Here is a 15,956-nt window from a genome sequence, read left to right on the forward strand (position 1 = left end):
TTGCCTGTTAATTAACACTCCATGATTATATGAACTAGGTGATAAGGCAGAGACTAAGACTCAGTCTCCTAACACATGGTAACGAAGTAACAATTCTCATATGACTTAGAGATGGGCATCTCAATAACACAAGGGAATTGGGAGTACATATTTGTACCAGAATTCCAGCAGCGCCCATTGATTCCTACCACAATTCCTACCACAATTTTCCAGTACAGAAAACTCCAGGTTTTTAGGTCTAATCTATTTCCCAACTTGAAACCCGATAGTATTTAAAGGTGCTCTTTTTATGAAAAAAAAAAATCTTCTTTTTTTCTAAAATAAGGTTGGAATCTTTCTTTTAGAGGATTAATCTTTCTCTGCCTTACCTTGTTTCAAAAATGTTTTTGCCAAGAATCCTGCTTCTATCACTTTCTTCAAGGCTCAAGGAAAAAGCCTCTGCTGGCTTTTAAATCTTAGCTATAAACCTTTGCTTTGCATAGGAAAAGTTTGCTTCTTTGAGATAATCTTTTTGCAGTTTTCTAAATAGAGTTGAGTCTGGGTAAAATCATGTATCTTACTTTTTCCTCTAGGTAAAAATTAAATAATTTCATACACTGTCTTACAAAATTTTTTTTCTAAAGTGTGCACCTCTAAGCCCATTAGAGGGCAATTAAATCAATTTATTGGGTCACTAGCATTTTAATAAGTAGAATAGAATTGAAATTATCAGAGTGCGCTGTCTCTACTATGCAGTCAAAACTTGTCTGTGTGACATACAAGTCAGAAGAAACTCACATGAACTTCAGCGGTGTTAAGTATGTGTGTGTGTGTTGACCCAAAATAAAATATAAATTTCTCATCATGGGTCATGGTCAAGTTTGAGAAATGCTGATCTAAAGTGCTGGATAAAATCTTCACAATTAAGAGGTAAAATCTCTAATTGTTCTGAAAGAGAACGAGGCTTAGAACTACAGTGAAGGTTATAGGGAATTTTACAGTAAAAGGTTTTACTTGAGAGCATTGAACAGAGGTCATAAAGCTTTAAGGCATAAAAGGTTACAGATCATATGAATTTCTACGATCTTTATATTTAAATAGCTTTCTTCTTTTTATATTTAAATAGCTCTGATGATTTAGGGCTTGTTTTTATTTTTTTAACAATTATGTCTATAAGAAAATGTATGCTTCAAAAAAGTAGAATTTCAAAAGATTTTAAAAGTTTTATATTTCTTTGTTATAAAAATAATTTACTATTTATTTATTTTGAGACAAAGTCTCACCCTGTCATCTGGGTTAGGGTACAGTAGCACTATCATAGCTTGCTGTAATCTTGAACTCCTGGGCTCAGGTGATCCTTTTGCCTCAGATCCTTAATAGCTGGGACGACAGGAGCACACAGCCATGTCAGGCTGCTTTATTTTTATTTTTATTTTTTGTAAAGACAGGGTCTTGTTATATTGCTCAAGCTGGTCTTGAATTCCTGCCTCCACCTCCCAAAGTATTGAGGTTACAGTTGTGAGCCACCCTGCTAATTTGCTATTTAATCACTTATTTGGGGATGGGGTAATGACCAGTTATCATATTCACTGGCTTATTTTTGTCCAAAGTCTACTTTGTATGGCAGAGTATGTCTTCAGCCCATCTTCATTCTGACTGTCACAGAGACCACCCATCCATGTCATCTGCAGACAGGCAGCCTGAAAGGTCACACACGTGTCCTTCTTACAAGTGTTTGAGATTCTTGTGCAAAACTCTGGACCATAGGGCCCTGACTTGCTGGACTTGCTGGGAGTGCTGGGGGTACTTCTGGGTAGTGTATGAATCGGTCTGCACAATTCTTGGAGCTGAGCTCAGGGGAGGGCCGCGAAGGATGAGAAGGCTGTAGTGTGTTTACACGACTTACACGGCTGGGCAGATGCTTCTGGTTCTTGGCATGTGTCAGGGCCAGGGTGCTGGGTGGCAAGATGTAGCTGGTGGCTTTCACTCTGTCCCAGGCCTCCTTGTACAGGTTCTGTAGTGGGTAAAAACCTTCTTGTGAATATGGAAAAATGCATTCTGGTTAGCTTCACGTTGCGAATTTTCCTCTGTTTCTGTCCTCACACATTCACTACCAACCCTCGAAGCTTCTCTTATTTATTTGTACATACACAGATTTTATAAGATAAAGTAGAAATTTGAAGGTTCAGAAAAAAAAAACCAAAAAACTGGAAGAACCTTTGGTGCTGTACCATGTATTCTCTTTTTGTCCCAGAAGGGAACAAGGTGGCTCATATATAAGAGGACAAAAGCTCGACTCACACTGCTAAAAAGAGACTTCAGATTCTTGGTTCTGTCATAATCCACTGTTTTCAGAACTGTTGTATACTTGTCCTTAATCTGATGATAATTTTCTTTATATTTCACCTACAGACAAAAAAGAACGGGTTATTCACTCCTGTTGTGAATACAGAACAACGAGAAACGGCTTGTCCCTGGAAGAGAACCACAAGACAACGCACCTCACTGGCATTAATGCCACTTTGAAGAGCAGTCACGTAAACCGGTGTATCTGTGACCATATTGTAGTTTTTCAGATTTTCTTTACCTTCTGCTGTGTATTGTAACTGTGAAGGAAAAAAACAAGTCACCGAAAATGGTAAAATACAGGTCTGTAGTAAGCGTTAGCTGTTTGTGCCAACTCGGACGTGCCTTTCTTTCTGGGTTTCTGATTTATTTTAATAGACAGACTGTCATTCTGTAGCCCTGCAGACTTTGGACGGCTGCTAGAACCAAGTTTCTCTTCCCAGGCTTGGGATCTGGACCTCCACTGTGCTGCCTTTTCCATGCTTGTATTCTGCCCCTGACAGCAGCCCCTCGACTTTAGCACCCCATTACATTTGCTCTAGCTGAGCTGAACCATGTGCAGGGAAATGTTTCGGATATTTATTTTTCCTTTCAAAACTTATCTACCTGTCATCAAAGGATGCTTTTGCATCCCACTCTCTGCAAGTTAACCCGATCGACTAAAGTACAGATGCTTGAGAGTAGTTCACTATGAAACACCTCCCAGATAACTTCTGTTATAAATGTGCACTGCCTTCAACCACAGGAGAGACTCATATTTAGAAGGTTAGCGCCAGGGCAGGCTGCTAGGGGGAGGTCTCCCTGGGATGGTGGGGACAGCTTCGGTTCTGTTAGATCATACACTGTTACAGCAGCTTTCCCTGCCTGAGCATAGAAACAGCTGGCCATCAGCCCACTGACACCACCATGGGTTCCCAGGACCCCTGGAGAGTCAGCCTTCCAGTTAGGTGGCTCACCTGACTCTGGAGGTTATATGACTTCTTGGCGTGGAGGATTTGGGGTGTATCCCAGACATAGCAACCAATGCCTTTCAACCAATTCAAATCATCTTTATACACATTCTGCAAAGAGAAAGAACAATGAAAGGTTATGAATTTCCAGTTGAGTATTTTGATAATTTCCTATGAGCCCTTGTTTGGGCTCAGTGCTTAGTGGATGTGGGATGGGCCTCTTACCAGCTGGAGGGGCTTTAGTCCTCTGGTCTAAAGACTCTTTAGAGGAGAGTGATATCTAAGTCTTAGTCTTAGTTACACAGATTAAGTCTAGTTAAACAGATTAAATAGTTAACATGCATCCTATGCCTCAGAGGGGATTCTTATACCAAAAAGGAATCACTTGTGTCACTGTGTGTTGTAGAGCATCAGGGTTTATGAATATGGGGACCACTGTAGCGTGGGGGGCATGGAGGGAAAGGAAGGCAGGGCCAGGTGAAGTCTGTGGCGAAGTCCATGGCTAAGTCAGAAAGAACATCATACATCACTCAGGATCTCCTGGGCATTCCGGGCACGTATAACACTGGGCTCTTCCAGAAGAGATGTCCACTGGTGAAAGTAGTGTCGATACTCCAGGTCACTGAGGATATACTGGCATTTTTTAGCCAGCACGTGATTCATCATATCATTGGGGATATGAACATTTGCTTTGGTGTCCTCATAATTTTTTCTGTAGTTCAACTAAAGAATAATATTTTTAAAGACAAAAGCAAGAAAGGAATTAAAATGTCAGTTATTCGGCTTAATCTCTTTTAGAGCCTTATTTCTGATAAGAGATTGGTACTTGTAGACTAAGGTTTAAAATGGGATACTTTCATATATTATTCTTCTTTGTAAATCCCCCACCCTTTTATAACACAGGGTACATAGTGCTCCACTGTTCTCTCCTTTTCCAGCCACAGAGTCCTCACTGCGTGTTTGCTGGTGGAGGGGGGGGGAAGGGAGGAAGCACATAGCCCCCACATCCCCCAGGTCCCCAAGGGTGGGGAAAACTTCAGGGCATGACTCCACACTACTGTCTCCCCCAGTTGGTCTTGAACCAAAGGGAGAGCGATAAACAGTCAGACGCAACAGCACTCTTCAGGTGCACACATCCTGTGACAGAGTGAACGTTTGCTTACCACACTCCTCATCTTCTGAAAGTCCAGACAGTGAACCACACCAGGGAACTCACTGATTTCTTTTCCAGCCAGGTAGTGACCTCTCTGCTTCACGTATGTCTCTTTGTATTTAAGCTGTGAAGTGGGTTCAACATTGAGAATTACTGGAGTTTTCTAACCAGCCCTTTGCTCCCCAGTAAAGACTTCTGCATTAAGGAGAGAAGGCCGGACTGACCTCACTGTTCACCAGATCGGCGTGCTTGGCTCCCACAATGGGAATATAGCGCTCGTCCAGGGTGTAGCCGTAGGCTTTGGTTCCCTCCCACGCCCCCTTATACAATATCTAGAAGAAAGAAATGCGTGTCAGTGAAAGTTTGTGTTCAACTTCTTTCAGATGCCACTAAAAAACTGGTAAAATTAAGGTAGAACATGTATGCTCAAGGCAAGGCTCAAATCTTTATTTAAAGCTGTTACTGTATCTACTAGAACAGGAAGGTCATTTAGTTCATTGCAAAGTAAACCTACAGATTCCAGGCATTTTTTTTTTTTAAATTTCAGGGTAATGTGAGGGAGACTCTAGGTATTTTATATAACAGAGTTGATTCTATTTATAGTTCCAGTAAAAGTGATGATAAATTTGCATTTTGGGAGAGAATTGCCAAAGACTGCTCCCCACTGGTATGCAAGTGAGGGCATGAGCACGTGCACCCCATTATCTTCCTTTAAAGTAGCCGAATTAAGGTTTGGAGGGCAAGTCATTTACAGGGTGGCTGGAAATGCTCACGCCTGATTGCTAACGAGGGACCAGCCTTTCCTCCCTTTTCTCTGTTGGTACCTTAGGCCTGTGAGCGCCCAGACCCCTTCTAGCACCTGTTACATATTATCTATATGCCTGTTTATGTGTCTGTTCCTCTCACTTGTCTCATTAGGCATCCACCCCTCAGAGCCTCCTCCAGAGCCTGGCACATAACAGGAGCTCAACAAATACCCACTGAATAAGACCCATGCTATTTGGCAGCAATGATGTGCTACTTCTAATAAACAGTATAAATGTGATGAAAATAATAGGTCACCTTATAAGTTCAGCTGTTCATCAAACCAGCCAAGAATATAAACACTGACAAGAGCTTTAAACAAGGAACTAAGTAATTGCAATTATCACATGGGAGAGAACGTACCGTGCTGTAGAGTTTCCCCATGTCTTTGGAGTGGGAGATGTGTGGTGTATCTGGAGAAAATGTGTACTTGCCCTTGGCTTTATTAAATGTTTCTTTATATTTCACCTAAGGGAAGAAAAAAAAGCAGAACATTTTATTACTATAAATGTATATTTAAGTTCCTATAGGATCTACCTAGCCACATAATAATCTATCTACATTTAGAGATTAAAACTAACCAGCTGATTGAATTTCAGTCCATTTTAATTAATTTGGACAAGAATACAGATTTCTAGAAGTTGGTGGAGTATGCCACCTGTGAGTGACCCTTATTTTTCATTTTTTAATTTCAAAATATTAAGAGGTACAAATGCTTTTATTACATAGATACACTGTATAATGCTGACCTCAGGGCTTTCGGTGTGCCTGCCACAGGGACAGTGTTCACTGTACCCAACAGGTAAGTGCTTTTCTCTCATCCCCCTCTCAGGTTCTCCCGTTCATAGTTTCCAATGGCCTTTAGGTCTTTTTGTGCCTATGTGTACCTGTCACTTAGCTCCCACTATTACTGAGAACATATAATATTATTTTTTCCATTCCTGAGATACTTCACTTAGGATAATGAACTCCAGTGATATCCAAATTGCTGCAAATGACATCATTTCATTCCTTTTTATAGCCAAGTAGTACTTTGTGGAATATGTATCACATTTTATTTATCCAGTCATGAATTGATGGGAACTTAGGTTGATTCCATGTCTTTGCAATTGTGAATTGTGCTGTGATTTCCCTTTGGGTAAATACCAAGTAGAGGAATTACTGGATCAACTGGTAGGTGTATTTTTAGCATATTGACGAATCTCCGTACTGTTTTCCACACAGCTATACTAGTTTGCAGCCCCATCAATTTACTAGTGACTTTTAAAACACTGCCCCCTCAAAATATTATCTTATAATTTACCACCTCCCAATTTCTTACAAATGATTATCTAGAGTTAAGTTAATCCATTCAATGCTAGATGACTAACTCCCCAGCTAGTACTTCAGCATATACAAAGCAAACTTACATCACTTTGATTAATGGAGTTAATCTTGGCCAAAACAATCTCCGGAGGATCCACCACACTTGTAAAGTTAGGATAGTTTTCAAGAGCGTCTTTCTTATATTTTATCTGCAAAGAAACAGAGACGATTAATAAGACGGGTGTATCTATCCGCACCTGGCAGGTAAGGAGGGCAGGCGTTGAAAGGAGAAGAGCCTTCACGTACCTTATTCACCATTTCCTGGTTCCTAGTAACCCTTACATGCTCCACAGAATCCAGGGGCATCCAGCCAATGCCTCGGAGCCACTCCAGGTCAGCTTTGTAGATATTCTGAGAGCAGCAAAAGAGACAGGACAGAGGAATGAATGACTCAGACACAGGCGTACAGACAGCAGATTACAATCCATTTGCCCAGATGATTTTGAAGGATTTCTCAGCGGTTGTCTCATTCATGCAGGCACGATTCTCTTGGGTGCTCAGTGCTTTGTGGGGGTAAGTGTGCAGCGGGAGCCTGGGAGTGGACAGAAGTCATTCATGAATGGAAAGCGGCTGAGTGCTATGAGAGCAGGACCTCTCCAGTGCTATGAGAGTCCAGGGTTGGCCGCTACTTTCAGCGGCTGCCGTAAGAAAAGGTTCATCAAAGAGGTTGCCCTTCTAGACAGATCTGGTACCTTCAGTTATGCAGAGTACATGGGGCATCTAGACTAAGTGAAAAAAATTACTCAAGTATGTGCTCGTGTATCGGGATGGGGCAGAGTCCCCTGCTCCCCAACCACGGCTATTTTTGTCCTGGGCCTGATTAGCTCCCCCCGCACATAGCCTTTGTTTCTTTTTTGTAATGATGAAGAGACCCAGGCAGGATTAGCTTCTTCGTGCACCTGAGCGACTAAGTTGCTGCATCACATTTCTTTCTGTTCTGCACCTCCCGATGGCTGGTGACAAGTAGAGACCTTCATTCGGGCTTTAGTGGGAGGAGGCCTATGTCACATTCTCTATCCTAACTTTATCAAAGCTCTGTTGGAGGGGTGCTGGGCCCTCATGCAGCTTAATCAGTACTTTGTTTCTCTTTTGCTTTGATTCGTCTTCATAAATGCCCTGAGGAAGGAGATACTCGGCAAAGCAGGAATGGGGCCTGCCTGGGTCCTTAACTGTACTGCCATCTAATATTGTCAAAAGCCCAAGACAATCTTAATTCCCACCCAATCCAATCATTTTAAACCAGAAGGTAATTTTTCTATTTAAATGAGAAGTGAGGAGTTGCTAACAGCAGAAATGGTACAAGAAAAAGCTTATTTAAAAAACATCAACTTGCAGAAATGCAGTCAGTAGGCAAAGCCTGATAGCAGTCCGGCACTGCTTTGGATCTTTTTCTACTTTATAAGCAGCCTCAGTTCCCTTCCAGGTTATAAATAAACTAAATACACATGGCTCAAAGACTGGTGGATTGGGAATGTTGCTTATCATTTTCAGAGTGTACCATACACTTCCAGATAATGAAGAAGCAAAAATCACTCACATCACTCTGTAGGTCATAGGCCTTTCTTGCTTGAATAACATCATTTTGGTCAGGATGACACGTCCACTGGTGCAGGTAATTACGGTAGTCGATGTCACTGACAAGGGACTGCCCCTGCTTGGCAGCCATGACCGACACTATATCAGCCGGTATATTGATTTTGGCCTTTGTTTTGTGATAGTTCTCTTTGTACAGTCTGTCGTTCTGAATATGGCCTGCATGCTCAAACCAAACCAGTTTAGGGTCGTCTCTCATCGTCGGGACACCCACATAGTGACCTTTTTGCTTTACGTGTTCAGCTTTGTACTTCAGCTGGTGGGAATAAGAACACAGATCTCATCAGGTTTAACAAGCATGCACAGCAAAGCGTGGCTGCCTGTCAAATTCAGCCTCCCAGCTTTTTGTTTGCATCCCTCCCCCAAGAACAAATAAATTCGAAATAAATAAACGAACAAATATGGAGAAATAGCCATTTAAAAATAGAAAAAACATGAACTTGTTCTCTAATTCTGGAAATACTTTTATTCTAAGACCTAGATTTTATGGAGGACAGAGAATATGAGAAAAAGTAAAGAACTCAAACAATTGTAGAAGAAGGAAGAGAAGAAGGAGAAAAAGAACAAGAACAAGAAGAAAAGGAGAAAGAAGGAGGAGGAGGAGAAGAAAGCCCACAGCTCCTGGGGGAAGGACCACAGGGAAGCAACTCCCAACACCCCCAAGCCCACCAGGTCTGTCAAGCTGAAAGGAAACACCTATAAGGTGCTGTCTAGGCCTGAGGCATAGCTGGACTCTCCGGTGGGCAGGCCTTTCTTCCGCAAAGTGCACTCATCCTGGGACAAATTACCTCACTCTGAACATCGCTGGAGTGATGAGCATGAACAAACGGCACAGCGTCTGGAGGCAAGATGTAGCCCGTGGCTTTTTGTTTCTCCCAGCCTTCCTTGTAGAGGTACTAGAGGGCAGAGACACAGTACTGGGTTAGAACGAGGAGTCGGAAGGAAGGGACAAGTCGTGTGCCTAGCTCTCCTACAGGTTCTCCATCCCGCCACAAAGTACCAGGCACCCTGGTAAAACCCATACCTGGTCCAGTATCCGGGCAGCCTCCTGGGCAGCATGCAGCTGGGGGGTTTCCGTGAGGGTGTAATTGGATTTGGTGTCATTCCAGTTTTTCCTGTATTTAATCTAAGTGAGAAACAGGAGGCCCATTTAAATATGTCGTCCAAGCAATTGCTGACAGTAATAACTTCAATCATTAGAATCTGTGACATCTTCACAATTGTGCATTTTTAAAACAGCCATGTACTTACATCATTGAGGATCTCACCACTTTGTTTTGCGGTCACATAATCAACTCTGTCGTCCACAGGGGTAAAGTTGAGGGTTTCTATTTTTGTGCGGTATTTTTTCTGTGGGAAGGAAAATGTCTTTTAGATAGTTGCTATTTCTGGTGGTGTGTGAGCAGAAAAAGACACACTAAATTTAGAGTCCTCTATTAGAAACATGGAATGCCCATATTTGAATGGCATCTTGGTTACTTGGCTTTCTGTTTCTTTCCATTTTATTTTATTTATTTATTTTTATTGTTGGGGATTCATTGAGGGTACAATAAACCAGGATTACACTGATTCCATTTTACTTTTTAAAACAAATGTGGTCTTCTTATATCTTCCACAGACCTCAAAGTAGCAACTTTGCTTAGCTCCCAAGGGTATGTAATGTAACATTAAACACAATAGTATGTGTAACATGACAGTCAGTACATTTTTCCAACTGCAAAAACTTCTCCCAAGTATATTGCTATTGCAGATCTAAGGATTCTTCCAATTAAATAATTCCAAGCATTAATGAGTGTGCCAGATATTATTATATAATAGACAAGGTCCCATAATGTGATAGGGACAGTACAGGATTATTGTAGAAAAATACACATCTATTATATAGAGAGATGACTGCATTTTGACTCCTGTATTTTTGTTCAGACTCATGGAAAATGTACTGAATGACGGGTGAAATCTTGGAATACCTCGCTGAAGATATCCGCAGCATGTTTGGCATGATTGACGGAAACAGAATCATTTGGCATCCACCCAATTCCTCGTAACCATTCCAAGTCGGCCTTGTAAATAGCCTGTGAAAACAAGGCCAGAATGAATTCAGCAACCTGGGTCAGACGGCCTATCCACTGGCCTGATGAAGACTTACAATTTAAACATTGAATAAGCCAAAGGTGACACACTCAAGCAGCTGGGCAGGGAACATAAGAAAATTAATTAGGAGGCCAGGTCAGATGGCAAAATGGAGGAAACAGTTTCTGTTTAAAGGGACTTAGCCTCAATTCAGTTCCAGGTTATTGCTAGCAAAGTGCCGTGCAGCTCCAGAGATACAACCTCTGAATTATTCTAGAGAATGGGACATCCCGGATTTTCGCACAAAATGTCCTTATTTAAAAATCTTGGCAACTTAATTTAAAATTTCTAAACACCTTGTTAATTCAAAATGCATGAGTGTGCCGCCCTCTTGTCCATGGACTGCCGGTATTTTACTTGCTATATCCCTATATTGCTGTCTACATTCTATAGAAACAACCTTTTCACAAGAGTTTTCTTTAGCCTGATACAGTTAAGACCTGTATACACTCTGCCATCTATTTCTTGACACCAAGTCTAGATCCCGCCTGGCTTTGATGATTTTGATACTCTACTGTAATCTAATGTCAAATTCTTGGCTGTATAAAGATGTGAAATGTGACATGAACTTTCTGGGACTCAGGGCAAAGTGAGAGAGGCACTCATCCTAACATGCAGCCCACTCACGTCGCTCTGCAGGTCGTAGGCCTTCCTGGCCTGGATCACATCGTTCTGGTCCGGCATGCATGTCCACTCGTGGAGGTAGTTGTGGTAGTCGATGTTGCTGACCAGGGCCTGGCTTGATTTTGAATGTTTGATGGAGAGCATGTCTGCAGGGCTCTGGATCTTGGCCTTCCATTTGGCCCAGTCCAGCCGGTACTCCCGCTCATTCTGGATCTTGCCAGCGATGAGGGCCCATCGGATCTTGCTGTCATCCCTGGCTGTAAGAGTGCCCACATAGTGCCCCTTCTGCTTCTCATGGTCAAGCTTATATTTGTACTGGGGATGGAAACACAAAGCAGATGGGTCACAGCACGTCCTCTTTGTGTGCTTTGGACTTTAGCTGACAATGTCCTTGAGAAGTTAAAAATGACCACTCACATCACTGGCAATCTCCCTGGAGGCCTTAGCCGCCTGGATGGGGATGGCATCCAGCCGGACATCGCAGCTGGCCTTCACTTCATCCCAACCCTCACGGTAAATTTTCTGAAGAGGAGAAAAATAAGGTATCATTCCAGATTCAAATCTACCAGTCTGTCCAGGGGCTCAAGTAAAATTAGCATCTTAGGGGTACAGTTTTGAAGCCCCAGGACTTAAGAGCAATTAAAGAAAAGAGAATAGGTGAGAATCATTCTATACACTCCTGTCTTGGAACATGAAATGGTATCTGCAGACCAAAGGTCTGGGTCTGACAAGACTCCATTCTTTTTCATTTGAACAGCAGCCTCCATGTAGTGGGTCATGCTTTATAATCTCATCCATAATGTAAAAGGGTTTTGCTTTCTTTTCTCGTGTTGGTGTATTGGTAGCATTGGGATGCGCTCAGACTTAAAAAAAAAGTTATGGTTAAATAATTTTTAATTAAATAATTCAATTCATTTATTTCTTTAATTCCATTCAATTTTATAATTTTCAGAATTGTAAACATAAATTTGTGTTTCTTTTTTCCAATATGGCTGTTTAGATCTTCTGATATGATTGATGATGTATATTGTTTGGAAATGTTAGATCTTTGCTGAAGCACAATTGGATGTAACAGATATTTTTTTGTTTTTAAAGAGAAGTTAACTAAAGTAGCAGGTATTTAAAAATAGTCTTTAAATATATGTTCATAATGTAATGGATACATTCTGTATTAAGAATGGCAGAAAGACTCAGAAATAATAGTAATTTAAGTATATAATTCAGGCTGGGTGCGGTGGCTCACACCTGTAATCCAAGCACTCTGGGAGGCCCAGGTGGGTGAATTGCCTGAGCTCACAGGTTCGAGACTAGCCTGAGTCAGAGTGAGACCCTGTCTGTAAAAATAGCTGGGCGTTGTCACAGGCACCTGTAGTCCCAGCTACTTGGGAGGCTGAGGCAAGAAAATCACTTAAGCCCAAGAGTTAGAGGTTGCTGTGATCTGTGATGCCACAACCCTCTACCAACGATGACAAAGTGAGACTCTGTCTCAATAAATAAATAAATAAATAATTCAGAAATCATCACAGTTGGAGAGCTTCCACAGTACAGAAAGAAGTAAATTTTAATTATGGAAATTAAATTACTGAATTATTGAATAGATTACAAAATTGCTAAATAAAATTATTGAATATTAAATTACAGTTTTATAGTTTTTGCATATCTGAAACATGAGTGCTCAAATTGCATGCTTGTAAGCATGGACAAGTTTTGCCTGGGTTTTTGTTCAAGTTCTTTTTCTTTCTTCTTCTTTTTTTTTTTTTTGTAGAGACAGAGTCTCACTGTAACGCCCTCGGGTAGATGTACTCACTCCATTCTCTGGGCTAAAATACAATGTTGCCATCCTAGCTCACAGCAACCTCAGTCTCCTGGGCTCAAGTGAACCTCCTGGCTCAGCCTCCCAACTAGCTAGGACTGCAGGCACCCACCACACCAGGGTAATTTTTTTTTTTAAGAGATTGGGTCTTACTACATTGCCCAAGCTGGTCATGAACTCATTAAAAAAATTTTTTTTTTGAGACAGAGTCTCACTTTGTCACCCTGGGTAGAGTGCCATGGCGTCATAGTTCACAGCAATCTCAAATTCTTGGGCACAAGCAATCCCCTTGCCTCAGCCTCCCAAGTAGTTGGGACCACAGTTGCCCACCATAACATCCAGCCATTTTTAGGAACAGGGTCTTGCTCTTGCTCAGGTTGGCCTCAAACTTCTGAGCTAGGTGATCCACCTGCCTGGGCCTCCCAGAGTGCTAGGGCTATGGAGGCATGAACCACCTCACCTGACAATTCAAAATTTTGTATGAATTTTACGTGGACCTATTTTAACTCTTGACTTGTTTTCTGTATAGAAGAAAAAGCTCCATGTTTAAATATATCACACTAGAGAATATTTAACATAGATACATTATGTAATCTTTTTGCTTTTTATCTATTCTATTATAGTTATCACCACACTATTTTTCATTCTTTTTTTTTTTTTTTAACCTGCTGATCTCTTTGGAAGGAATGTTACACTATTCTTACTTTTTTCTTTTTAAGGCACAATATCTAGCAATACACTATTTTTCTTATGTAATAGTTAAATTTTTGTTTAGATGCACAAATATGTTTTTTCTTTGAGTTAAACACACACATACACACAGACACATACACACAAAACCCAGGCCTAAGGGTTTGGTTTTCACCTACTAACTTTGAGAAGAGGGGCAATTTTTTCTAACTTTTTAAAAGTCTCAACTTTCCAATCTGATTAAAAACAAAATAATAATATGTTGAGGAGGCAGAGACAAGACGGCTGACTGAAGCCAGCTTTCCACAGAGGCTCCCGTCCAGAAGGAGACTTAAAGGACAGAAATTTAGCAAGTAACCTGGTGGATTTGAGCTGCACCAAGAGAGAGGGTTGAAGAACGCACATCAACACCACTGAGGCGAGCTGCGACCACAAGGATACAAACAAAAGGTATAAAATCCATCACCAAGTGGACGGGAGTCCCCTCCCCCCATGAGAATGGCTCAGAGTGCCCCACAAACAAACAAGCAGAGTTCAAAGGTCCTCCCACTACACTCCATGGGAGAGACCTTCTAAAAACTGGACCTACCTCCCCTACTAAGGTGCCATGGCTTTCTCCTGCTAGGCATAAAACTGTATAAAACTGTATATATTCTCTACCTGCAATTATGAGCTCCCAGCACTCCCTTCGACTCTCACTCTGAGGTCTAGAGGCCTGTCCTCCAGGAGTCCAGATTCTTGGGTGATTTCTCGAGGGGTATGGACAGGGCCTAGACTGCAGATGGTCAGTGCTGACTCTGGGGCATGGGAGTGAGGAGAGGACAGTCACTGAGAGGGAACCACGTCAGAGTGGCAGGGCCCCAGGGTGCAGAGCAGCAGCTGTCTTTTAGCAACAATAGGGCTCACTCCCAGATATTCTGAAGCCACACCCCCTGTCTCCCTGGGAAACCAGAGAAGGCCGGGCATCTACTCAGGTGGCAACCACCACGGAACAGATCTGGGATGGAAACGCAGGCCCCATGAGTAAAGGGTTTGCCTGAGGCGGTACCAGCCTGGGTGGAGCGCAGGGACTAGAAATGCATGCGTAGAGACAGGAAGTTCCCAGGGAGGGGCTGAACCAGAGGACTGCTTTACTAAGCCTAAGATGCACCGGGCCCTCAGGGGATCGTCAGCCTATAGACAAAGGAATACGGGAGGCTAGAACTGACAGGTAACTGAATACAAACCTGCAGGAACAAAGACAGGGCCTGAGGTGCAGGCTCTGGGAACTCAAAACAGCTTCTCTTCTGCAGGGGAATTTAGCAGGGACAGAAACAAATTCCCCACAAAGTTGTTCTGTTCTGTTCTGTCAGTAACATCAATCAGGGGCAGGGCTGGAACTGAGTGAAGACCCCCCAGCCTCCATCAAGTGCCTGAGGTTGTCAGGCCTCACCTCCCCCTGCTAGATAGAGGCAGAGTGCAGCTGCCTGGCTGAGCAGAAATAGATTTCCTTGTGATTCAGGTAGGTACAACCCCCAGGAATATCTGCTCATTGGAGGCAACTGGGTCACAGCCCTTCGGGGCTATCAGTGACTGGATGTAACAGAGGTGCAAGGTGGGGAAGGAGGCATCAACCTTCCCAGACTAATCTATTTGCTGGATGGGTCCTCCTGACTTCATGGAGCACTGGAGCAAGTCATACTTGAGTTGTCAGCAGACCCCAGCGATCCAGTTGCCGGAGACCTTCAACTCTCCCACCTGAGACAGGTGCTGCCTGAGACAATTGATTTGGACCTTTTGAACAGAGCCAATCACCCGAGGACTATTCAGGTGGTGCCCTGGGTGTGTGGTTGTAGGAAGGTTTGATTTTCCTTTTCCAATTGTTGCCTGTGGGGGGCGGGGTGACTTAATTGCTGGTATTTCTCCACAGCTGAGACTTTAACCCAGAGTAACTATTTCACTAGGGTCGAACAGAGAACAGCTGAAAACAAGACAGAACCACTTAGCCCCACCATACCAAACAGGTCCCCAGTTTCTCAGGCCATAGCACTGTATGGGTCCTCAACAAAGCTCCAGGGGGGAAATCAAACAATCATGGGGCAGAATCAGCAGAAAGGTGTAAAACAATCATGGTGTAAAACAATCATGGGGCGGAATCAGTGGAAAAACTCTGGTAACATGAATAACCAGAATAGATCAAACCCCCCCCCAAGGAAAGATATGGCAGATGTAACTGAAGATCCCATTCATAAATAGCTGGCCGAGATGTCAGAAATTGAATTCAGAATTTGGATTGCAAACAAGATTAATAAAATGGAGGAAAATTTGGAATTGGAAATTTGAGCAGCAATTCAAAAGTCGGAATTAGAAATTTGAGGAGAAATTCAAAAGTTGTCTCAAGAATTTAACAAATTTAAAGACAAAACTACCAAAGATTTTGATGCACTGAAGCAAGAATTTGCAGCCCTCAAAGATCTGAAAAATACAATAGAAGCCCTCAGTAACAGAGTGGAGCAAGCGGAACAAAGGA

At 42.4% G+C, this 15,956-nt stretch overlaps 1 protein-coding gene across 16 annotated transcripts in view; it reads right to left on the reverse strand.

Moving 5' to 3' along the window:
• Positions 1-15,956, reverse strand: part of NEB (nebulin) — a 256,677-nt gene that overhangs the window by 73,949 nt on the left and 166,772 nt on the right. For all 16 annotated transcript variants that reach the window (XM_053596348.1, XM_053596363.1, XM_053596360.1 and 13 more), the window contains 17 exons: positions 11,362-11,466; positions 10,948-11,259; positions 10,158-10,262; positions 9,442-9,540; positions 9,215-9,316; positions 8,979-9,086; positions 8,135-8,446; positions 6,844-6,948; positions 6,642-6,746; positions 5,596-5,700; positions 4,653-4,760; positions 4,439-4,552; positions 3,801-3,998; positions 3,282-3,386; positions 2,481-2,585; positions 2,281-2,385; positions 1,886-1,993 (listed from right to left, as the gene is read on the reverse strand). In XM_053596348.1, the coding sequence (XP_053452323.1) occupies positions 1,886-1,993; positions 2,281-2,385; positions 2,481-2,585; positions 3,282-3,386; positions 3,801-3,998; positions 4,439-4,552; positions 4,653-4,760; positions 5,596-5,700; positions 6,642-6,746; positions 6,844-6,948; positions 8,135-8,446; positions 8,979-9,086; positions 9,215-9,316; positions 9,442-9,540; positions 10,158-10,262; positions 10,948-11,259; positions 11,362-11,466 (2,301 nt within the window). The remainder of the gene's footprint in view (positions 1-1,885; positions 1,994-2,280; positions 2,386-2,480; positions 2,586-3,281; positions 3,387-3,800; positions 3,999-4,438; positions 4,553-4,652; positions 4,761-5,595; positions 5,701-6,641; positions 6,747-6,843; positions 6,949-8,134; positions 8,447-8,978; positions 9,087-9,214; positions 9,317-9,441; positions 9,541-10,157; positions 10,263-10,947; positions 11,260-11,361; positions 11,467-15,956) is intronic.

This window comes from Nycticebus coucang, chromosome 7 (assembly GCF_027406575.1).
Source record: "Nycticebus coucang isolate mNycCou1 chromosome 7, mNycCou1.pri, whole genome shotgun sequence".
Classification (NCBI taxonomy): domain Eukaryota; kingdom Metazoa; phylum Chordata; class Mammalia; order Primates; family Lorisidae; genus Nycticebus; species Nycticebus coucang.